This window comes from Dama dama, chromosome 33, assembly GCF_033118175.1.
Source record: "Dama dama isolate Ldn47 chromosome 33, ASM3311817v1, whole genome shotgun sequence".
Lineage (NCBI taxonomy): Eukaryota > Metazoa > Chordata > Mammalia > Artiodactyla > Cervidae > Dama > Dama dama.
This window is the reverse complement of record NC_083713.1, coordinates 28,372,045-28,397,023: the sequence shown is the minus strand read 5'-3', so window position 1 is coordinate 28,397,023 and position 24,979 is coordinate 28,372,045. Positions and strand designations below refer to the sequence as shown.

General features: G+C 35.8%; 1 protein-coding gene across 1 annotated transcript in view; it reads right to left on the bottom strand.

Moving 5' to 3' along the window:
* Positions 1-24,979, bottom strand: part of TLK1 (tousled like kinase 1) — a 164,901-nt gene that overhangs the window by 55,345 nt on the left and 84,577 nt on the right. The window contains exons 4-7 of the mRNA XM_061135624.1: positions 7,978-8,053; positions 4,645-4,691; positions 2,580-2,675; positions 570-659 (exon numbers count right to left, since the gene is read on the bottom strand). Coding sequence (XP_060991607.1) covers positions 570-659; positions 2,580-2,675; positions 4,645-4,691; positions 7,978-8,053 — 309 coding nt within the window. The remainder of the gene's footprint in view (positions 1-569; positions 660-2,579; positions 2,676-4,644; positions 4,692-7,977; positions 8,054-24,979) is intronic.

The following is a 24,979-nucleotide window of genomic DNA, read 5'->3' as shown; positions in this document are numbered from 1 at the left end:
ATAAACTGTACAATTAAGGTGGCAAGCAAGATCTACTTTTTCAATCCTTGGTTTCAGACACTCATCCAAAAACTGTCACATGTATATAAAGTTAAAATGAAAACTCCAGTACTCAAAATTCATAAAACAAAGTAACTGCAAAAGATGTCTGATTTTCAAATAATTTTTAATTGTGTAGCATATATGATACACAAAAATACAGACATGTAAAACAAACTGCTGTAATATCCACTTATAACAAATATAACACCTTCAAGAAGGTATCAATTGTATGTACTTGGATGTTAAGTTCAAAAAGAATCAGTAAACAGAACTGACACATTATGGTTGTTTTGGTTCTTTAATTTGCTTAAAATATATATTTAACCAGTGTAACAAAGGACAGACTGACAGTAAACTGGGTTTCAATTTCTCACCCTCTACAAATTGTTTTTTTGCTGTTATTCAGTAATTAGCTTTCTTGATACTGAATTTTACTTTATGATTAAAGAGAAGACATCTTAATTGTGTGCACAAACTGGTCACTGGTTTTTTATAAGTCATACAAAGAAATCTCAGTTACTATTTACCTGAGTAATTTTAAAGGATAACTGCTTTGGCTGTACAATAGGGTGGTCCCCAAAAGCTAACGCAGTAGGAGAAGGGCTATTCGGTCGAACCTTAACAAAATATTAAATTTTACATTAGCAAAAATAATACAATAGCAAGATTCTTCTTGATGTTTGCCAGAAAACAACAAAATTCTGTAAAGCAATTATCCTTCAATTAAAAAATAAACCTTTAAAAAGGAATTAAAAATAGACTTCTGCTTAACAACAACTAAATATTTCTTAAGTGTTTATTAGGATAATAACCCAAAACATAACTGAATTTTAAAAACTTTTTATCACCATTTATTTAATAAGGATTCATTGTACCTCCCTCTTACAAAGCCCAGTAAAAGAGACAACCAGCCATTTGATAGATAGATAGATAGATAAACAGATAAGACAGACAGACAGGTATGCGCCTTGGTCTCAGACACTCAACCAAAAACTGTCACATGTATATGCCTTGCCCTCAAGGAATTTACAGTATGGTGTCATAAAAGAAAATCGAATGCTTTCAATCTGTTAAATATAACAAGGCCAAATACATCATTTTAAAACAAAATTATCAAAAACAGCTTATGATGGTTCAAAAAGTAAAACTGAAAGACTTCAATATATCAATAGAATTCTTTTAGCACTAGGGACAACAATGCATGCCCATGCTATTGCTGTTATGTTAGTTGCTCAGTCGTGTCTGACTCTGCAGGACCACATGGACTCTAGCTTGCCAGGTTCCTCTGTCCATGGAATTCTCCAGGCAAGAATATTGGAGAGGGTAGCCATTCCTTTTCCAGGGGATCTTCCCAACCCAGGGGTTAAAACCAGTCTTCGGCACTGCAGGTGGATTCTTTACCATCTGAGTCATCAGGGAAGCCCTAATGCATGGCCATGTGTAATATAAAATTAATTTACTGATAAGTTGCACAGCTTAACTAGTCATTAGTTTCAAAATATGTTCACTGAAAACAGTCGATTACATCATGTACCAATGCTATCACTACAATTTCAAGCTATTTTTGAGTTTTATACTTTACTTGGTATATAGCAATAAGATGTCCTCCAAGGTACAAAATGAGTAGGACATTTAAAAGTATGTTATCTACAAAAAGGGCTAGAAAGCAACACTGGAAGTTAAAACAGTGTACCTGAATAAATGACATACTCTAATTTTTAAAAATTCTTAATTCATCTTTAAATTACTGAAAGCTAACACTGCTATTCTGGTTATACAATGAACTTTCACATAATGAAAGTAAAAAAACAGTAAATAAAATCCAATATGTAGAGCAATGCATATAAAAGAACTGGATCTTAAAAACACTAGAAACAAGCTAAAAAGTTTTAAGTGAATTTTTAGGCCCAAGATCCTTTTCTCACCCCAAACTACATTATCCAAGGCTGACAGCTGCCTACTCTTTTCTCAAGGATTCCCAGAAAGGAATTATGCTACCATTTTAGTGGTTAAGAAATTTAACTGATAAGATTCCTGACCAAGGATCGAACTCGGGCCCCGGCAGTGAAAAGTGCTGAGACCTAACCACCGGATTGCCAAGGAATTCCCAGTCCCATCATTCTTTTATAGAAACATTACTTCTTGGAAATAATTAACTCAGAAAATCTTTAACTTAAGAATCTCACTTTCAGAAATAAAGTTCTAACAGCATCAAAGCACTGAAAAGAATTCAACTCATCTCAATAGAATGAAAGACTTTCTAAAAAAGATAAATGCTAATATATATATATTTGATCCCTGAGTTGGGAAGATCCCCTGGAGGAAGCCATGGCAACCCACTCCAGTATTGTTGCCTGGAGAATCCCCATGGACAAAGGAGCTTGGTGAGCTACAATCCACGGGATCACAAAGAGTCAGACACGACTGAGTGACTAAGCACACATATATAAACGGCCTCAATAAAGACAAATTATAAAAATTATTCATTCAGTACACATAACCTCTGAGACATAAAAACTACACATGTAAAAACTTACAGATGAAGAAGGAGTGGAATGTGAATGTGAATTCTGAGGCGAACGGATTGCAGGAGGTATGCCTCTTACTGGACTTGAGCCATTTCCACCTTGGTACTGAGGGTAAAAGGAAACACCACTATATATATATATATATATATATACACACATAAAACAAGAGTTTAGAAAGATGTTGTTTTAGACATGGCATTATGAATTAATTTAAATTTATCTTATTTTTGTGGCAGACTCAAAGACAAATTCCCCCAAAACAAAGAACATGTCTTATTTTTCCTTCAAATTTTAGCAGTTCCCTTATGCTTGTGAAGCCAGCAGGATCTCTAATCCCAAGAAACTTTAATCTCTTTACATGTAGATGTGTAGATGTTAATCAACTATCTTAAAACAGAACTGTCATTCCCAAGATCTGTTAAGTATCCAAATGTTCATAGCACTATAAAAGAACTACTGGACCAAGTCCTTTCTTAACAGCACAAAGTCTAATAAAAATCAGTTCTTTCTTACATGCATTAAAGTGAATGACTTAACTGCGTATGAAGAGAAGCCACCTAATCTGTTCCATAGCTTTCTAAAGTCTCATGTTTCTGAACCAAGAATGGAAGTGAAAAACAATTTGCTGCTAATGGCTTCATCTATGGGTATTAGGTATGAACAGCAGAAAAGGAGACTTCCCAATGTGTTCATTAAACAACGTCCTACAACTAAAGAACTTGGTCTAAATTTTTTCTCTATCAGAGAAGGCAATGGCACCCCACTCCAGTGCTCTTGCCTGGAAAATCCCATGGATTTTTATCTATACTGCCTAGCATAATGCTCAGCACATAGTAGGCATTCAAGACACTTGACATGTGTTTATCTGAACAGACCCTACCTTTGGCAAAGATTTTTAATGATATTAACACTAAGGGACTGACAGCAACTAAAGAGCTTTAGGTGTATCTTTTAGTCTGCAACAGTTTTAACTTAGACTCTGTGAACTCAAAAAAGAAAAATAATGGAGGATATATATATATGTATATATGTATATGAATGAAAGCGAGTGACCGTGTTAGTCACTCAGTCATGTCCAACTCAGTGCAACCCCATGGAGAAGAGCCCACCAAGCTCTTCTGTCCATGGGATCTCCAGGCAAGAATACTGGAGTGGGTTGCTATGTCCTTCTGCAGGGGATCTTCCCAACCCAGCATTTATATATATATACATATATACATATAAAAAATACAGCCCGTCTCTCAACCAGCAAATTCTGCTCTCTCTCAAGTAAATATAAATATTTTTCAACTGACTAGATTATTATTTTAGTAATCATATTAATATTTTATAATATAATGGTAGGCAAAAGTGTTTCTGTGTAGAGGCGAAGAAACATTCTAGACTGGATAAAAATTTAAATTTACCACTGTTTATTATTTTCAGGGAGTAGTTAGATTCACATCTCTATCATTATTTAATCTCCATCCACAGGCCTCAGCTGTTGCTTTGGTACAATAAAATCTCAACTGACAGTACAAAGAATTCTAGAGGCTCTTCCATTTAAAATTTGCCTTTAGGTAGGATACTTTATGTGGATTCCCAGGTGGCTCAGTGGTAAAGAATACACCTGCCAGTGCAGGAGACTCGAGTTTAATCCCTGGGTCAGGAAGCTCCCCTGGAGAAGGAGATGGCACCCCGATCCAGTGTTCTTGCCTGGGAAATCCCATGGACAGAGGGCCCTGGCGAGCTACAGTCCACAGGGTCACAGAAGAGTCAGACACAGCTGCGTGACTAAACAAGAAGGCTACTTTAACATCTCTGGTTCTCAGGTTCCTCACCTAAAACAGGAATACTAATACCTGCTTTGACCATCGCCTGACCTATTATAAGAAAATATGGGAGAAAGTCCTTTGAAAATTATGATGTGCCATACCAAAGTAAAAGTAAACTTTAATGTTCCTAGAAAGACAGGACATCACATAGTACTTAAGTTCTGCTTTAATCAAGTAGATCAACAAAAGCAGACTTGGTGGTTCAAACAGCCTATAGCAGAATTATATTAAGAACTGAAGATATTCCTCAATGAACTTACTTCAAAATAGTCGCTAATTTTGTGGCCACGTCCCCCAATACTTTTTCCTAAAATATAAAAGTAAAAAATTTTACAGATTTAAAGTCAGTCGTGACTATCTATCACATATTATATGAGAAAGAGAATGTGCCAAACTTAATTCCCCTAATACACACAAAAAGAATGTTAAGAATATGATATTCTAGTTGGGTGGTGATGGGCATTAAAAGAATACTAAGATTCCTTAGAGGGTCAGATGCCAACTTCACAATTCCAAAAATCAAAGGATATTCCAATAGATACATGTCAATTTTAAAAGTCTCAACTATGGGAAAATCAGAAAAATGTCATATTAAAAGACGGCCTGCTTTTAAAACGATGTTATTCATATTGCTTCATGGCTACTAACTTCATAAAAGTGTATCAATGAAAAATATATCAATTAAAAAAGCATCAGCTGTATAACTGACAAACCAATTTATATCTATAAATAATAAAAAAGCTCGGTCAATGCAAACCGTAACAAACTGACAATAACATGCTTTAATATGAACACTATTTTGTAAAATGTTTGATTTTCTAAAAAGTATTTTCAAATTAATAGGATTTTTTTCAAAAACTAAATTTGAAATATTGTGCTTCCATGGCCACTTTGATAAAGTGGTCAAAATTATTACAGATCACAGTTCTTTAATTAAAGTTTTGCTCCAAAATGGACTTAAAAAAAAAAACAAAAAGCAAATAAAATGAATTTTTCATCAATTTTATAAATACTAAACTGAGAAGCTGCTAAGAAATAGGGCATTTTGGATGGGAGTTATCCATCCTTCATTGGAATTACACTGAATACATAATTTCTTCAAGTTACAAAAGAAAAACTAATGATAGCATGGAGTCAAAAGCATTGGATAATATAAATATTTATCAATTCAATACATTCATTCACTTATTTTATTCAACAAACATTTCTTGAGTGGTTACTATTTGCCAGGCATTACTGAGATGAACAAACAATACATTTAAAAGTTCAACAACTTCAGATTCCTTCCTGAAACAAGGTAGGGGGAATTAAAAAAATAAAAAAACAACTAAGAAGTAATACAACCTAGAAATTTTCAACAATAGCTTTGTACAGGTTTATTCAGAGGTCAGAGAGGACTGTAAGGTTTTATATAAGAAAGGAATTTCCCTCCTGCCTATAACAACTTCCCTGCAGATTCTGAAGTGGTGCCATCTTTTAACGAAGACAGAGACGTTTTTCGGTTGCCTACCAGAAACTATTTCCCCAGTTCTTTTTCCCTGATTGAATCCAAATTTTATTCTGTTAACACTCCCTCCCCTGCATAAAACATATAATTTCAGTTCAGTTCAGTTCAGTTGCTCAGTCATATCCGACTCTTTGTGACCCCACGGACTGCAGCATGCCAGGCTTCCCTGTCCATCACCAACTCCCTCAGCTTGCTCAAACTCATGTCCATCAGGTCGGTGATGTCATCCAACCATCTCATCCTGTCGTTCCCTTCTCCTCCTGCCTTCAATCTTTCCCGGCATCAGGGTCTTTTCCAATGAGTCAGTTCTTCACATCAGGTGGCCAAAGTATTGGAGTTTCAGCTTCAGCATCAGTCCTTCCAATGAATATTCAGGACTGACTTCCTTTAGGATGGACTGGTTGGATCTCCTTGCTGTCCAAGGGACTCTCAAGAGTCTTCTCCAACACCACAGTTCAAGAACATCAAGTCTCTGGCGCTCAGCTTTCTTTATAGTCCAACTCTCACATCCATAGCTTTGACGAGACGGACCTTTGTCTGTATTGTCTCTGCTTTTTAATATGCTGTCTAGGTTGGTCATAGCTTTTCTTCCAAGGCTGTTTCCTATCTGGCCTCCATTCTTAGGAGTTCCCTATCTCTCCTCCTCCTAATCAGAAATCCAATTTTGCTCAGGTTATCATGCTTTCTGCACAAGGCCTATATTTCTAAGGAGAATGTTACCACATTTTCAATTTCAGAGACAGGCCTGATTTTAAGGGCAATAATACCTCTCATGGACATAACTGGTTTTGGAATGGACACACAACCCAATTCTGACCAAGAAGATGACAGGAGAGGTTTGCTATGAACTTAAATAAGCCTACGTCAAAGAGAGGAAAAAAAGAAAAGCACATAGAAAATCAACCTCTCTCTAAAGCAAATACAAGTGTGGAAGATGAAATGAGGAGATACAATTAAAAATGGCCACAGTCCTAAAAACATAAAAGAAAAAAGTAGACAATTCTGTGGAAGGCAGATCACAGAGAAAAAAGATGTGGCTTCCTAAAGACATAGGCTGGCTCAACCAACCCAGAAGTCCCACACTATATTGGGACCTGCTTTTAAGTGAGCTTTAAAATTTAATGTTAAAACTATCATAACTAATATAACTAAAATAAATCCAAGTTCACTAACCACAACTTGAGGAAACTACACTAAGATCAAAAAGGACCTCAGGCCAGACTGAAATACAAAATAGCACAAACTTAGAGAAAGGCGCTAGAGTGACTCAACTTCCCCTTTCCACAAAGACAGCTGCTGTAAATATATTTCTTGATGCCAGTGCCACATGTAAATACTAGTAAGCCACGGGTTCATAGCTCTAGACTTTGTAGCTAAAAATGGCTCCAAAACACATAATATATGCATAAAATCATCATTACATGATTCCAAAGTCTAATTTATTGTATTTAATCTTGAGAAACCAAATTAAATGATAATACTATCTTATCCATTATAAGAAGTTTTGCAGTCTAGTGAAAGTAATTTCCTTACTAGTTTATAATATAAAATGTAGAAGTAAAGATGAAGAAAGGATATGGAAAGAAAGCAAAAAAGGATGAAGAAAAGGTATGAAAAGAAAAAGATATATTTTAATGAAGTACCTCAATCATTTTTATATAGTCTTTTTTTTTTTTTAAAAAGGAATGAGTAAATTTAGGTATTTGTTTCAAAGCAAGATATAAAATTCTTATCCAAAAACAAGAAGTCATTTCAACACCATATTTCATATAAAGAGAGAACAGAGAAAGGTGATAAAGGTAATGCGTATCAGGTTTGGACATGACACTTTCTAATTCTCAAAAAAATAAAGTAAATGTTAGAAAGAGTAACCAGAAAGCAAACTACCTGTGGTATAAAAAGACTCCAATTTCATAATATTTTTTACACAAAGTATATTTAAGCTATTATTAATGCAGATGTTACACAGTCTCTATATAAATCACAAAAACAGAAAACTTTTAAACAAATTATTAATTGAGTAAAAACCAGAATAATTAATTGCAAATACCTCTTTGGGTATGAAGGAAGATTTTGTTTCACTTACCCTGACTACTTTCATTCTGGTTTTCTGCTTTTCTTTTTCTTCCTCTGGATGATTCTGATTGTTTCTTCTCTGGTGTCTACAAAAAGCAAGTTAACAGAGTTCTATAGTTTCAACAAAACAAAATTTTATAATAACTATAAATGTCATCTTTATTTTCTAAGTAAGAAATTTTGCTAAATAGTGATCATGCAATGTGAATGTCTAATTACTTACATACAATTTCTTTAAAAGATAAACTTCTACAGCTATTGTATAAATTTTCAAAATTTGAAATGTAGAAGGCCTTGTATGTATTACTTGAAATTTATAGAACGTGACTTGAGGTGGCTGAGAAATCTGAGAGTAATCAGGCTTAAAAGATGCCCTTTAAATTCTTAAAAAACCTCCACACAGTAACAACAAAACACCATTTGTCTTCCCCATTAGTTTTCTACTATTAACATATATTCTGTAAAAGTATATATGTATATATATATATATATATATATATATATAAATATAACACATATATTCTATAAACTTGGGCAAGGAAAAAAGAGCAGAACATAAATCCTAACATATATAATCCCTACCATTCACCTAAATGCTTGAAAATTATTATCCAACAATAACAGCAAATTCATAGCTTATACCCTAAATCAGGCGTCTGCAAACTAACAGTCAGCTGGCCAAATCTGGCTAGCCACCTGTTTTTCGCAAGGCCCATAATGTAAGTATAATTCTTACATTTTTTTAATGACTGAAAAATATAAAAACAAAACAAGACTATTTTATCATATGAAAATTGAAAGAAATTCAAACTTCAGTGTTCATAAATTTCATTTTATTGGAACACAGTCACACTCACTCATTTATGTACTGTCTATAATTCCCTTCACACCACAACAGCAGAGTTGAGTAGTTCTGTCAGAAACTGTATGGCACATAAAGCCTAAAATATCCGGCCCTTTGAAAAACAAGGTTTGCAGAGCTCTGTACTACATGATGGCTTGTTCTTAAATTACAGGTTTGTTCTTTTAACTGATATGAAGTACTTTCATCAGGCTAAAACAACAATTTTTGTGGAGTCTGACAGAATGTTGTGTTTAGTGAAAAATTAAAACCAAATGTGCACAAGGCAATGGCACAGGGCCCTCAAATTCTAGAAGTCTGGCAAATATATCTGATGCCAGAACAAAGAATATCTGAATGAACGAAACATCAAGGCAACTTAAAATAATTCTCTAAAGGCAATGTAGTCCTCCAACAAGGAAGGGACTTAACCCACATTTTGATATCTCTTGTGGGTAGTTCTGTGATTAAATGGTACGAATGACAAAACACAATGACAGATGATATGAGGTATAATACCTCGAGGTTTATATAGATGCTCAATATCAACCTAACTCATATTGAACCTCTTTAGTTCCTCAAGGTATTATTATCTGGGGAATTTTAAGTTCTCTCACTGCCATTCTGCCAAAAACCTAACAAATTCAGAGAGGTTTAAGTGAATGCTACTGATCTGTGAATTCTTTAAAGACAGAAGTTACACCTTCTCCCCACCACCTCCTCCCACCTTCATGCCTAGCATAGTTATTTAATATTACCTTATAAATATATGAATATTAAACAACTTACTCAAGGTAACCAGGATTCAAATCAGATTCAATTCTGTGTATTTCCATGCCCTAAATACACTTTTTCCCTCCTTCTATGTGTCATGATTATATGTCCTACATCAAGAAGTAACTGAATGAATCAACAATACAAAAATACTTCAAATGGTCATTAAGTTCATAAATAAAATTTATTATGTCCAATAAACTGCCATCATAAATTAAGAGATTAAAGAGAGCCACTCTAACTAACAATCTACTCAGGAGACAGACTGACATACAAGCAATTTAGGATAAACAGTTCAGTACTTTAGTTTCATAGTCATAATCACCAAACTCAGGCTTAAATGATAACTAATCTTCTATTTCTGTTGGAATAAAAATATCAGATTAAAAATTCTAAGTTAACAGTTTTATAAGGAATCCTATAATGGATTTTAAAACAAAGGAGGCATCCCAAATAATAATTTATTCATATCCATCCCAATTTAATCTACATAAAAATATAAGGTCAAGGAAATATGGTTTTTCAGAACAGTTTCTGAAAATGCTTCTAAGAACCATTAAAATGCTAGCATTCACTGGCTACCTCCAAGTGGGGATGGAATGGAAAGATACGGTATACAAAGGTATTCTCAAACTTATTTGGGATAACATTCATTAAATACTTTATTGGATATAGACTTCAAGACATTTAAGGTCCTTTTTTCCCTTTTTTTTTTTTAAAGACAGTAATTGAGTAAAAACTTTTCCTCCAAGGCAAAATTTCCCTGAATTCTTTTCTGGAATAGGGAAGTGCGCCAGTTTTGGGAGAAAAGTCATTCTGTTTATCAGAACAAACCCTCAAATGCATAATGACTACAGTAGAGAAAAAAAGGCAACAGGCTTCCCTCCTTTAAACCAGAGAAGAATTTGAGGAAGGAGAATGAAGGAAAAAGGAGAATGAAGGGAAAAAAGGATGACAGGACTAAAATTAATTTTAAGACTGTAATCTAAGACTAATGTGGGTAAAAAGCTGGAAACAGCTAATAACTGAAAAGCAGAGCAAAGCAAAAGATGAGAAAGGAAAACCTAGATATACCTAAATTTGCTTGTAAAGTAAACATAGGCATTATAAACGCATCATTTTGCCTTCCCATGAACTTTTTGCACCCACATCCTAGTATGACTACCTAGTGTTGACCTTTGACTTCATTCTCACCTCTGTCAGCCCAATGGACCATATATTTTCTCAGAAGAAAAGTACCATGGATCTCTGAAGAAACAAAGACTAAGACTCCAACTCTGGGTCTACCATTTACCATAATTTTCAGCATATTCCTTAACCAAGACTCAATTTTCTCATCAATTTTAAATGTGATAACAGGGGCATAAAAGGACTGTGGGGACTACTGAGAAATATACCAGAAACATAAGTAAAATAACATCTAGAACAGTGTATAGTCTGTATCAGTAAGCTATGCGTATCTGAATGGCTATCCTATTACTCCAAATATCTGTGCACTTGTATGTTCCAAGACTTCAATCAAGTGTCATTCATTAAACGGTTAGCAGCTTTTGACCTAATAGTTTAGAAATTCCTTGTAGGGTTTGCAAAATAAACAATGTTTCTTCTTTAAGGTCCCCAGTCAACTCTGATCTCAACTATACGCCTTTACGGCCTTTAGTCTAGCCCCTAAAGATTACATCACTAACTCTGAGACAAATGTACTTTAAGCAGTTTTCTGGTTCTGAATTTAAATTATCTGAGCAACACCTATATTAAACAAAACAGAAACTCTCAATGAAGCCTAATGCTGCCAATTCTCCCAGGTCATCCTTTGTGTATGTACTTATTTTGAGATTTCAAAACTTGAGGATTTAGGATAGGCAGAAACTCACCAGTATTTAACCTCTAAAATGGCTAATCACTGAAAGAAAGTTCAGAATACTATCGGCGACTTTCACACTGTACTCCAGGGACACCTCAGGGGAGAGGAGGTTGTGTCTCCAAAGTTACTGAAGGAAAGGAAGGAGCAGGCGGCTGAGCTGAGGCTCCAGCCACCAGTGAGTGCATGTGTGCTCAGTCACTTCAGTCTTGTCCAACTCCTTGCGATGCCATGGACTGTGTAGCCCACCAGTCTCCTCTGTCCATGGGATTCTCCAGGCAAGAATACTGGAGAGGGTTGCCATTTCCGTCTCCCGTGTCGAGCCAATAAATACATCCTATCCCATACCCTATCCCTTGGAACATAGCATATCTTATTTTAAGATCGAGACTGTATACCAGATTTACTTCAAAGAAAGAGATCAATGACTTCAAAAATGTTTGAAAACCCCTGATCCTGACCAAACATCAGTTTCCTAGAAAATCTAAGGGACACCAATCAGGTCATCACTGTTAATTTTGTAAGGCATAAAACTTGTACACATTAAGCATTTTATATAGAACACTTTCAAACTTGTTACTGCTCTAATACTGTCATTCTTTCCTCTATTTTTTCTCAGTTACTGCACTATAATTGGGCACAATGGGAAGGATCATTATGGAAGGCAAAATACTATGACTTGGCTTTAAAGTAAAGATGGAAAGACTACAGTAATTACATAAAGTCAAAGAATTCTGGCATACAGTGGAACAGTGGTTAGGAGAACATGATGAAAGGAGAAATTGGCATTCTTTAAATCCATTTAGTTTTAAAACTTCTAGTTTGTAATCATACCAAAACTTGAATGATTACTCTGGCATTTAAATGTTCCAAGATATCAGGGTGAGTTTATAAGCATTTTCTAGAGTTAGAAGTAAATTTAAAAAAACAGATAAACTTAAAGGACTCAAGGGGCAATAGTGATGTTCTCATGTTCTATATCATCTGAAATTTAAGTCAGTGATTATTAAACAAGGTTTTTACATCTAATCATGTGGCCTCTTAGTTATCTTAAAATACAAATAAATCTGCCTTTCATCAATGCAAATAAGACCAAATATAAGAAAATAAGAACTTTAATGCTATCACAGAGTGAGGGAAAGAAAGCAACACAGATTGTTGAAAATTGATCACCAACTCTACAAGCCTCCGACCAGAGTGAAAGTTGTGTCCGACTCTTTGCGACCCCATGGACTATACAGTTCACGGAACTCTCCAGGCCACAGTACTGGAGTCGGTAGCCTTTCCCTTCTCCAGGGGATCTTCCCAACCCAGGGACCGAACCCAGGTCTCCCTGGGTAGAGAGATATTTTAAATTACTGGAATAAATGCATGACAGAAAATTGTAACAGTTTGTGAAAAGATATTATAATGTCAGTAAAAGAGGAGTGGATATTAAATTTATTCTTCACCTCTACCTTAGGTAGAGATCATAAGCTCCAAATGAATGGAACAAAAACAAAAGTCAGACAGCATCACATGTAATAAAATTATTGAGTTAACAGACAAATATTTTTAATTTCTTTCCGTTAAATGAGAAAATAAGGTAGAAAGAAAAGTTTCTCTAATATTAAGTAATATCTGTATAACAAAATATTCAACCCTCAAACTTGTCAGAATGAATTTTTTCTGACTGATTCACTTACTAAAGACTGATTTAAAAAGTACAACTCATTAGCTACTTCAATGATTCATATAGTTACTCAGGTACCAAATTCAAGGTCACTATACTTTTGACAAATGTCACTTAAACCTTTTTGCCCACAGCTGGTAATAACAATGTTTCATTCACATTTCTAGGCAGAATCTGTCAAACTACTTTTGAGACAGAAGAAATCTTTGATATTTTATAGCACATACCAAAAGGGATATCTGGAGCCTTATAACAATAATCAATGTAAAATAGATGTTTCAGTCAAGAATATCAAATGTACAAGAAACTATTTCTTCCAACCTTTGCTGTAAAAATTAGGTTATAATAATGCCCTATATGAAAAATGAAATTCTGTAGTGAGAACTTTCTTGCAGCTTTGTATCCAATTTATACTTAGATAAAACCTATCACAAAATATGTATACCCTAATTCCAGGATGATTTTGAGCTAACATGACCTGAAAAATTCTCAGTCTTTCTCTGCCCAAGAGTCAAACTTTAATACTAACAATTATCTGTAAATCTTTGACACCTAAAAGATCTATGTTATATTGCAGAATTCAATATAAAAAATAGGAAAAGTTTATGTATGCAACATTTTGGGATCTTATCACCAAATAAAAGCATTTCCTTGCTGTTCAAAGGAAATCCAATCAACATATCAGCAATTTCGAGTGTAGCCTATTTTCTGCTGTATTGCCTTTATCATTTAATAATATGTAATGTCAAAGATAGTAGACAGCCAAAAAGAAATTAGGCAACCCCCAACTAAAATGTATGCTGCCTTAAGTTAACTTAAAGTGCACCAGCTCACATTTTTAAAAGCCTGAAGAAAAAAAAAAAAAAAAGCCTGAAGGATTCTGACTCCCTCCACAAACATACAGCATCCATAACCACATCAATATCTAAAAATATGTAATATTTAATCTCTTTCAATTTTTAAAAGCTACTTTATACCTGTCATCCTCACAGTTGTATTAGGTTGGTACAAAAGTAATTGTGGTTTCAGACCATGAATTTTAAATCCTTGTAACTAGGCTCAAACACGTCTTTATTAATCAAAATAGGAACCATTACAGTCAATACATTTTTGCCAAAGAGAAGTTTATTTCTATAGTGCAAAATTTCAGGCCTCAGGATTCAACAAACTTTTGGAAACCATTCTCTGTGTCCTGCTGGTTGTGGAAGCACATTCCCTGCAAAAAGCTGTAGAGGTGTTTAAAGAAGTGGTAGTCAGTGGCGAGAGGTCAGGTGAGTATGGCAGATGAGGCAAAACTTCACAGACCAATTTGTTCAACTTTTGAAACACTGGTTGTACATCATGTGGCCGGGTGTTGTCATGGAGAAGAATTGGGCCCTTTCTGTTGACCTATGCTGGCGGCAGGTATGTTCAGTTTTTGGTGCATCTCATCGATTTGCTGAGCATACTTCTCAGATGTAATGGTTTTGCCAGGATTCAGAAAACTCTAGATCACCAAAATTCAGCAGCAGATCACCAAACAGCGACCATGACCTTTTTTGGGTGCAAGTTTGGCTTTTGGAAGTGCTTTGCAACTTCTTCTTGGTTCAACGACTGAGCTGGTCACTGCTGATTGTCATATAAAATCCACTTTTTGTCGCACATCACAATCCAATTGAGAAATGGTTCACCGTTGCTGCACAAAATGAGAAGATGACACTTTGAAATGATTTCTTTTTTTTGATTTGCAGTCAGCTCATGAGGCACCCACCTATCAAGTTTTTTCATCTTTCCAATTTGCTTCAACTGCTGAATGGTCAACATCGAGTTCTTCAGCAAAACTTTCTGTAGTTTTAAGAGGATCAGCTTTGATGATCCTCTCAATTGGTCCTTGTCACCTTCCAATGGCAGACCACTGTGCTCCTCCATCTTCAAGGCTCTCATCTCTGTGGCAAAACTTCTTGAAGCACCACTGCACTGTATGTTCGTTATCAGTCAAATTCCTGGGTCAAATGTATTGATGTTGTGAGTTGTTTTTGCTGCTTTATGACCCATTTTGAACTCAAACAAAGAAATTGATCGAATTTGCTTTTTGTCTAACATCATTTCCATAGTCTAAAAATATAAACAGCAATAAGTCATTGGCAAAAAAACAAAGTGAGAAATGTGCACTAAAATGATGTATAACATAACCACATTAAGAATTCATTCCAATATCAAAAGCCACAGATTAACAATGCAAAACCGTGATTACTTTTGCACCAACCTAATAACTTCTTACGCTATTACCTGAACCTATTTTAATTTATATTCACATTTGCTTAAAAGGAACATATCACATCTTTGATACTGATAAAGTACAGTTTTGTTTGCCATTTTCTTATCATTTACACGGCATAACTATTTCCTGGCATCTTCTCTTCTGGCTTTCCCTTTGACTTAAGGCTTTATTTACTAAATACTATAAACCATAAACTTAGAATCAAGTTGGACCTTCTCCTCTGTTCATATGATCTGACAAGTAGTTTTCAAATCATATAATCAGGATAAAACAGCCACAGGGAGCAAATACTATGAGGGGGAAAAGCAAATTTTCAAGATAATGTAGTCTGAGAATGTTGACATTTTGAGAATGCCTGTTACAAATACTATTATTATAATATAAAATACTATTATAAATAGTAAATCTAGAAAGCTAATTACCTGATTTTTTAAAGTGATATTTCATTGTTATTATTTCCTATCTAGCAGTATAAATCCTTTTTTTTCTTTTAGTCTTTTTTAAAAAAATTGTTCTATAATTTATCTATTAGCACCAATTCTCAATGTTGACTATATTTCATAATCACAAAGCTGTTATTTAAAGCTCATGTTGGCGTCCCCATCCCAAATTTAAACATCTCTGGAAGGACATCAAAAAAATCCATATGTTTTAAAAGCTCCAAAAGTGATGCTAATACATCATCAGGATCAGCAATAGTCAATCTAATATATAGTAATACAGCATGTATTTCCTGCACATTCCATGTTAGAGAATCTCTAAAATTAGTTGTTATTCTTTATATAATCTTCCATTAAAAATTAGAGACCAAAATTGTGACATACAGCAGAAACTTCATTAGGATATGAGTAGTCCAAGGGGTAGTTATGGTTACTCAGTTATTTGAGAAAATGAGAATTATTCTTAAAGAAAATTAGTAAAATACTATGTTCTCCTGACATAAAAACACATCCAATACTTTAAAAACTCTACTGTAGTACAAGCATATCTCATTTTATAGAGCTCTGTTTTATTCCACACTTTGCAGATATAACATTTTTTACAAATTGAAGGTTTCTGGCAACCTTGATGTAGCAAGTCTTTTGATGCCATTTTCCCAACAGTATTTGCTTACTTTCTCTCTGTGGATCAATCACCTTTTAGTAACTCTTACAATATTTCAAACTTCTTCATTACTGTATTTGTTATGGTGATCTGTGACCCATGATCTTTGAGGTTACTACTGTAATTGTGTTGAGGTGGCACAAACTGGGACCATGTGACAGCGCTCTTAACTGATAAAATGTTGTGTGTCTTCTGATTGCTCCAGTGACCAGCCATTCTCTCCCTTTCCTCACACTTCTCTATTCTCTAAGACACCACAATATTGAGATTAGGCCAACCAGTAATCCTACAATAGCCTCTAAGAGTTCAAGTGAAAGGAAGAGTTCTACATCTCCGACTTTCACCAAAAGCTAGAAATGACACAGCCTAGTGAGGAAGGTATGCTGAAAGCTGAGAGACAAGCCGAAAGCTAGGCCTCCTGCACCAGTTAGTCAGGTTGTGAATGCAGAGAAAAAGTTCTTGAAGGAAATTAAAAGTACTACTACAGTAAACACACAAATTGTAAGAAAGCAAAATACCCTTACTGGGGATATGGACAGTTTGAGTGGTCTGGACAGAAGATAAAACCAATCACAACATGCCCTTAAGCCAAAGACTAATCCAGAGCAACTCTATGAAGGCTGAGAGAGGTGAGGAAGCATAGAAGTGTGAAGAAGTAGACGTTGGTCCATGAGGTTTATGGAAAGAAGCTGTTTCCTTAACAATGAAAGTACAAGGTGAAACAGCAAGTACTGATGTAGAAGCTGCAATGAGTTATCCAAGAGACCAGCTGAGATAATTACTGAAAGTGGAAACAGTAAACAACAGGCCAATGTAGACAAAACAACCTTCTATTGGAAGAAGATGCCACCTAGGACTTTCATAGCTCGAGAGAAGTCAATGTCTGGCTTCAAAGCTTCAAAAGACAGACTGACTCACTTGTTAGGGGCTTTTACTATTGGTGACTTAAAGTTGAAGCCAATGCTCATTTACCATTCTGAAAATCTTAGGACCCTTAAGAATTATTATTAAATCTACTCTGCCTGTATTCTGTCTGAATATTCATTGGAAGGATGATGCTGAAGCTAAACCTCCAATTCTTTGGCCACCTGATGTTAAAAATCGATTCAATGGAAAAGATCCTGATGCTGGAAAAAACTGAGGGCAGGAGAAGAGTGTGACAGAGGATGAGATGGTTGGATGGCATCACCAACTCAATGGAAATGAGTTTGAGCAAACTTGTCAAGGACAGGGAAGCCTGGCGTGCTTCAGTCCATGGGGTCGCAGAATCGGATATAACTTATCAACTGAACAACTAATACTACTACTCTGCCTGTGCTCTATAAACGGACAACAAAACCTGGATGATCACATATCTGTTTACAACATGGTTTACTAAATATTTTAAGTCCACTGCTGAGTCCTAGTGCTCACAAAACAAAGAGATTCCTTTCAAAATATTACTGCTCACTGACAATACACCTGGTCATCCAAGAGCTCTGATGGAGATGTTCAAGATTAATGTTGTTTTAATTCTTGCTAACAAGAATGTTGTTTTCATTCTACAGCAGGAGACTAAAAGATGTGGGTTCGAACCGTGGTTGTGAAGATCCCTTGGAAAAGGAAACGGCACTTCACTCCAGTATTCTTGCCTGGAAAATTCCATGGGCAGAGGAGCCTGGCGGACTACAGCCCATGGAGTCACAAAAAGTCAGACACAACTGAGCACCTGAGCACATAAAATACAGCTGCAATAAAATTCCTTCGATGTAATTCCTTTGATAGATCTAGGCAAAGTAAACTGAAAACCTTCTGGAAAGGATTCACTATTCTAGAGCTATTAAGAACATTTGGGATTCAGGGGAAAAGGTCAAAATATTAACAGGAATGTGGAAGAGATCGGTTTCAACCCTCATGGATGACTTTGAGGACTTCAGCGGAGGAAGTAACCACAGATGTGGTGGACACAGCAAGATAACTAAAAGTAGAAGTGGAGCCTAAAGATGTGACTGAATTGCTGCAATCTCATGATAAAATTTCACGCTCAGTGGTAAAGAATCCACCTGCCAATGCAGGTGATGCACACGTGGGTTTGATCCCTGAGTTGGGAAGATCTCCTAGAATAGGAAATGGCAACCCACTCCAGTATTCTTGCCTGGAAAATCCCATGGACAAAGGAGTCTGGTAGGCTACAGTTAATGGGGTTCTAAAGAGTTGGACAGAACTGAGTAGCATTACTGCTACAGAGAGATCAATGGCAAAAGGAAGAGTCAATTAATGTGCAAACATTATTGTTGTTTAAGAAATGGTCAGAGCGTCTCTAACTTCCAGCAACCATCACCCTGACTGATTAGTCAGCACTCATCAGTATTGAAGCAAGACACTCCACCAGCAAAAAGATTACGACTTGCTGAAGACTTAAAAGATGGTGAACGTTTTTATTTTTTTAAGTGATATTTAAAAATTAAAGCATGTACATTGCTTTTTCACATATAATGCTACTGCACACTTAACAGATTATGGTATAAATATAACTTCTATATGCACTGTGAAACCAAAAAATTCATTTGACTCACTTTATTTTGCTATTTGCTTTATTGTAGTGGTATGGAACTAAACCTGCAGTATCTTTGAGGTATGCCTGTATAAGATACTAAAATCAAATTTCTCAGTATTGTCAACTTGTGCTGAATGCACTTAAGTGTGAAAACGTATTTGTCAGGGAAAAAAAAAAAAAAAAAAATTTGTGAAGTCCAGGCATATCCTGGATTGGCAAATTTGAAGAACATTATAAATCATCTTAAAACTAAATATTTCCCAAAAAGAATACCACTCTTTTTCAAAAAACTAGGGTCACTAACTTATAAGCAATATACTACCTTAGTTATACAGAAAGAGCACAGAACAATAGTTCAAAGCATCACTTTCAAATAAGACACTGTAGAATTTTGACTATTAACTTACTATATGTAGCAAATTAACCTCTTTGGGCTTCTGTTTTCACACCTAGAGATGTGAAACTTAACAGAAATGTCATCGAGCTCCACATGTAACATGCTAAAACTTTATTTTCCCTCCTTCATTAATGGGGTAGTTCCCAACCAGAGGACACTTGCCTCTGCCCCAAATAGTATGTGGCAATATTCAGAGACATTTTCAGTTGCCACAACTCAGGGTGGGGGTCGGGGGATGGGCTACAGATATCTAATGTATCATGTAGAGATGCTGCTTAGTATCCTACGTTACACGTGACCCCACCCCAAGAATTACCTGGCCCCAAAAGTCAATAATGTTTAGAAACCTTGGTTTGATGAATACATTAGAATTATATGTTGACACAAAAACTGCTTGCGTATTATGTGACAACTAAAGGATGTTATCAAATTTATTTATTCAACAAATATTTACTGTGCCTCTATGACACTTAAGTGCTATACCAGAGTCCACTTTATTTTTTTTTTATTTTTTTAAATGAGTTGAAGGCCAATCATTTCACAACATTTCAGTGGGTTTTGTCATCCATTGACATGAATCAGCAATAGATTTACACGTATTCCCCATCCCGATCCCCCCTCCTACCTCCCTCTCCACCCGATTCCTCTGGGTCTTCCCAGTGCACCAGGCCCGAGCACTTGTCTCATGCATCCCACCTGGGCTGGTGATCTGTTTCACTATAGATAATATACATGCTGTTCTTTCGAAACATCCCACCCTCACCTTCTCCCACAGAGTTCAAAAGTCTGTTCTGTACATCTGTGTCTCTTTTTCTGTTTTGCATATAGGGTTATCGTTACCATCTTTCTAAATTCCATATATATGTGTTAGTATGCTGTAATGTTCTTTATCTTTCTGGCTTACTTCACTCTGTATAATGGGCTCCAGTTTCATCCATCTCATTAGAACTGATTCAAATGAATTCTTTTTAACGGCTGAGTAATACTCCATGGTGTATATGTACCACAGCTTCCTTATCCATTCATCTGCTGATGGGCATCTAGGTTGCTTCCATGTCCTGGCTATTAAAAACAGTGCTGCAATGAACATTGGGGTGCACGTGTCTCTTTCAGATCTGGTTTCCAGAGTCTACTTTAAAGTATGTCTTCATTGTTAAAATGACCTGGCATTTTTCTCTTCAAATATTGTTTTCCTCCATCAGCTTAGAATTTTCTTGCTCTAAAAATCACCCACCCACACTAAATGTACTTTTTTTAAAAAAGGGAAACATTAAAAAAAAAGGGGGGGGGGGATTTAACAGCTGTTTGTTTGCTTTCTAAATAAATGGCCTACAGAATCAAGATTTATTGATTTATAAGAAATCAAAAATAATCTAGACAGAGTATATCAGAGTTTCTAAGAAGGGAGCCTAAGTGTGTTTATTTTGGAAAGGTGATTCTGACACACACAGTCCTCCAGCCTTATGGAAACAGGAACACAGAGCCAGTCAGTATCGGGCCAACATTTGACTTCCAGTGTTTTTCCTTCCAAGACACTAAGGACATACAGTCAACCAGGACAGACCACCTCCTTTGCTGTGAACTCTGTCATATAACATATTTTAGCACTGGATACTCCATAACTCTAACTGAATATACTTCCTGTAAGAACATGTCCTTTAGGGACTTCCTCCACCCTTCACTGGAGGGTGTGTCGGTTCAATCCATGGTCAGGGAACTAAGATCCCACAAGCCATGGGATGAGGTCAAAGAAGAAAAAAGTATGTTCTTTAATGTTTAGTGATAGACTATTTGAATACAGTTTTTTCTTTTTAAATAAAAGGAAAATTTGTAAAGTAATTCCAAGTATTTCACAGAAACTGTAATTTCTAAATTTGACTATTAGTCTTAATAGAGAGAAAAAAACACATTTATTCCCCTACTGAGAAAATGTCTTTATTGGTGATACAAAAATTACTAATCTCATCAAGTACTATAGTAAGAAGTCCATGAGAAAATACTGCCAGCAGAAGATAAGACGACACAGGAACTAAATCAAACAGAACACCACAAAGGTCATTTATTCAGGCTAAAACATTTCCGGAAATAATGTAGGTTACAGGACACAAAGAATATTTCTTAAAATTGATGAGGACAGTAAAACTAGGTATCTAACAATCTTTAGAAACTGGGCAGATTTAAACAGAATAAAGCAAAAAACAAAGTAATTCATTTAGGGGTAAACAGGTATAAAAATCTTTCACTGACATTTAACTATACATCACTAAATTAATTTTTCAAGTTTTCTTTCAGACTAGGACAAGAAAGAAAAGGTCTGTCCAGGTGTGTGTGTGTGTGTAAGAAAGAAAAGGTCTGTCCAGGTGTGTGTGTGTGTGTGTGTGTAAGAAAGAAAAGGTCTGTCCAGGTGTGTGTGTGTGTAAGAAAGAAAAGGTCTGTCCAGGTGTGTGTGTGTGTGTAAGAAAGAAAAGGTCTGTCCAGGTGTGTGTGTGTGTGTAAGAAAGAAAAGGTCTGTCCAGGTGTGTGTGTGTAAGAAAGAAAAGGTCTGTCCAGGTGTGTGTGTGTGTGTGTGTGTGTGTAAGAAAGAAAAGGTCTGTCCAGGTGTGTGTGTGTGTGTAAGAAAGAAAAGGTCTGTCCAGGTGTGTGTGTGTGTGTGTGTGTAAGAAAGAAAAGGTCTGTCCAGGTGTGTGTGTGTGTGTAAGAAAGAAAAGGTCTGTCCAGGTGTGTGTGTGTGTGTAAGAAAGAAAAGGTCTGTCCAGGTGTGTGTGTGTGTGTGTGTGTGTAAGAAAGAAAAGGTCTGTCCAGGTGTGTGTGTGTGTGTAAGAAAGAAAAGGTCTGTCCAGGTGTGTGTGTGTGTGTGTGTGTGTGTGTGTGTGTGTGTGTAAGAAAGAAAAGGTCTGTCCAGGTGTGTGTGTGTGTGTAAGAAAGAAAAGGTCTGTCCAGGTGTGTGTGTATGTGTGTGTGTAAGAAAGAAAAGGTCTGTCCAGGTGTGTGTGTGTGTGTGTAAGAAAGAAAAGGTCTGTCCAGGTGTGTGTGTGTGTGTAAGAAAGAAAAGGTCTGTCCAGGTGTGTGTGTATGTGTGTGTGTAAGAAAGAAAAGGTCTGTCCAGGTGTGTGTGTATGTGTGTGTGTAAGAAAGAAAAGGTCTGTCCAGGTGTGTGTGTGTGTGTGTGTGTGTGTGTGTGTGTAAGAAAGAAAAGGTCTGTCCAGGTGTGTGTGTGTGTGTAAGAAAGAAAAGGTCTGTCCAGGTGTGTGTGTATGTGTGTGTGTAAGAAAGAAAAGGTCTGTCCAGGTGTGTGTGTATGTGTGTGTGTAAGAAAGAAAAGGTCTGTCCAGGTGTGTGTGTATGTGTGTGTGTAAGAAAGAAAAGGTCTGTCCAGGTGTGTGTGTGTGTAAGAAAGAAAAGGTCTGTCCAGGTGTGTGTGTGTGTGTGTGTGTGTGTGTGTGTGTGAGAGAGAGAGAGAAAGAGAAAGAGAAAGAGAGTGTGTGTGTGTGTGTGTGTGTGTGTGTAGAGCGAAGTAAAACTTAAATGAATTTTAAAAATCAATCTAAAACCTGAAATTCAAGGCCAGTATTACCTCTACTTTCAAATAAAATCATAACTTCCAATCAATCTAAGGTCACTAAGTGTTCACGGAGGAAACATTTCAGCTAAACAATATGTAGAGGACAAAAAGGAAATATAAAAAAGTAGCGATGGGGATGTACATAAAAACAAAAGGTAAAAGCAGAAAATGCTCTCCTAATCCAGGCAATTCACTAATACCAGAGAATTGATTCATATATTTAATCAATCGTATCATTTAATCAATTCATATATGTCTATACATAATTTTAAATACCAAAAAAGGAGATTTGTAAATTAAGAAACTATTAAAGAACTACATAAATAATATGACTTGTTCTAAAGATGAAAATAATGCACCCCTAAAGCCACGTCTAAGGTTGTTTTAGTTCTGATTCCCTAGTGTTCTTGATTTCTACTTCCTCCAAAATATGAAAGTAAGAACACACACAACGTGGCCCTTTAAAAATTATTTTTAGAAGAGAATAAAACTAAGCATTAATGCTTCAAAGTGTCTTCAACACCATAACTTCAATTCAAATAAGGAGGGGGAAAAATTGGATTTAAATACCAATACTATTTCTAGAAATTAAATTCAAATGAGAAAGTTAATTAGATCTTCTTTCATAAAATGGCTTTCATTCATCAACATTAGTTCCTCTTCTCTTTCTGCCATTACAGTGGTATCATCTACATATCTGAGGTTGTTAATACTTCTCTGAAGACAATCAAGGCAATGTATCTATACTATATTCCTCTTCCATGATACAATCATTAGAATTCTGAAAGTGCACCAAAGTTTAAATGTTTAGATGCAACAACTGTTCCAGCTTCTGTGTATCTGTAACTTAAAAATCTTTAAGCCTAAATAAATCAAATATCCCCCCAAATGCACTTGGATCAAAAAATAAACAGTAATTCAATGCCAGTGGATATAGACGGTAAAAGAACTGATAATTACCCAGAATGAAGGGGAGAAAAAAACTTTAGTTCTAGAAAAAGATAATATGTATTTTAAATTGTTCAACTATGATTCAGGTTATACAAAAGTTGTATAAAAGAAGACAAAAGGATCCTGCAAGAAGAATGGTAAACGGGTGGAAATACACTGATAAAAGGAAACATGGGCTCCTTATCTAATCCTTATAAAATAATCTGTACTTTCTGCCAGAAATAATAATAATCTGCCAGTAGGTAAGGCACACAGACCATGTCTCTAATTCCTTCAGGCGTCCTAAGACATTTAAATAAAGTGAGTGACCCCTTTCCCCTGTAAGCTCTTTCCTTGTCTCTCCCATAAATTTTTTTTATCATTCTCCTCACATCCACAATCCACTCAAGATTCTTTCCTTCAGCTGATAATCTCTATTTTCACTCTGAAGAAAGAGAAAGGTTATTAGGTATGGAAGATCAATGATCAGAGGAAAGCTTGCTCCTAGTCAGTCCTGTCCACCGAGTCTGGAACTTCATACCACCTCTGGGAAAAGTTTACTTTAGTTCCTCCTCTCTCTTCAGCACTTTGCTTATCCCTGTCCCATCAAAGGTCTGCTATGATCCTCTCCCTAGCACATAATAAGTCAAGTCTGTTAAGACTCTGGATACCAATTAGCCTCCAACTAATATTAAAAAAAAAAAAAAAGACTCTGGATACCGCCTCCTTTTCTTCACAGTCAAGGTTCTTCCAAGAGCAGTCAGTATTTGCTCACAGTCCAACTGCTCCTTAATCAACAATCATCTGACATCTTGCTCTCATTAGGCTACTAAAACGAAGCCTAAGTGACAAATTCTTAGTCACTTTTTACTCATTATCTTAGTTGACTTTCATAACATTTAATCCTCGTTATTCTCCTCCTCTTCTCGCTCTTGTATCAACTCCTTTACCTCCTCCTACTCTTTCTCCAGCACACCCATCTTGCCTGCTCACATTTCCTAGCATTACATACACTATCAGGATGAGTTCATCCATAAAAGCAATTTTTAAACTTCTGGGTCTCAAACCTGTCTAC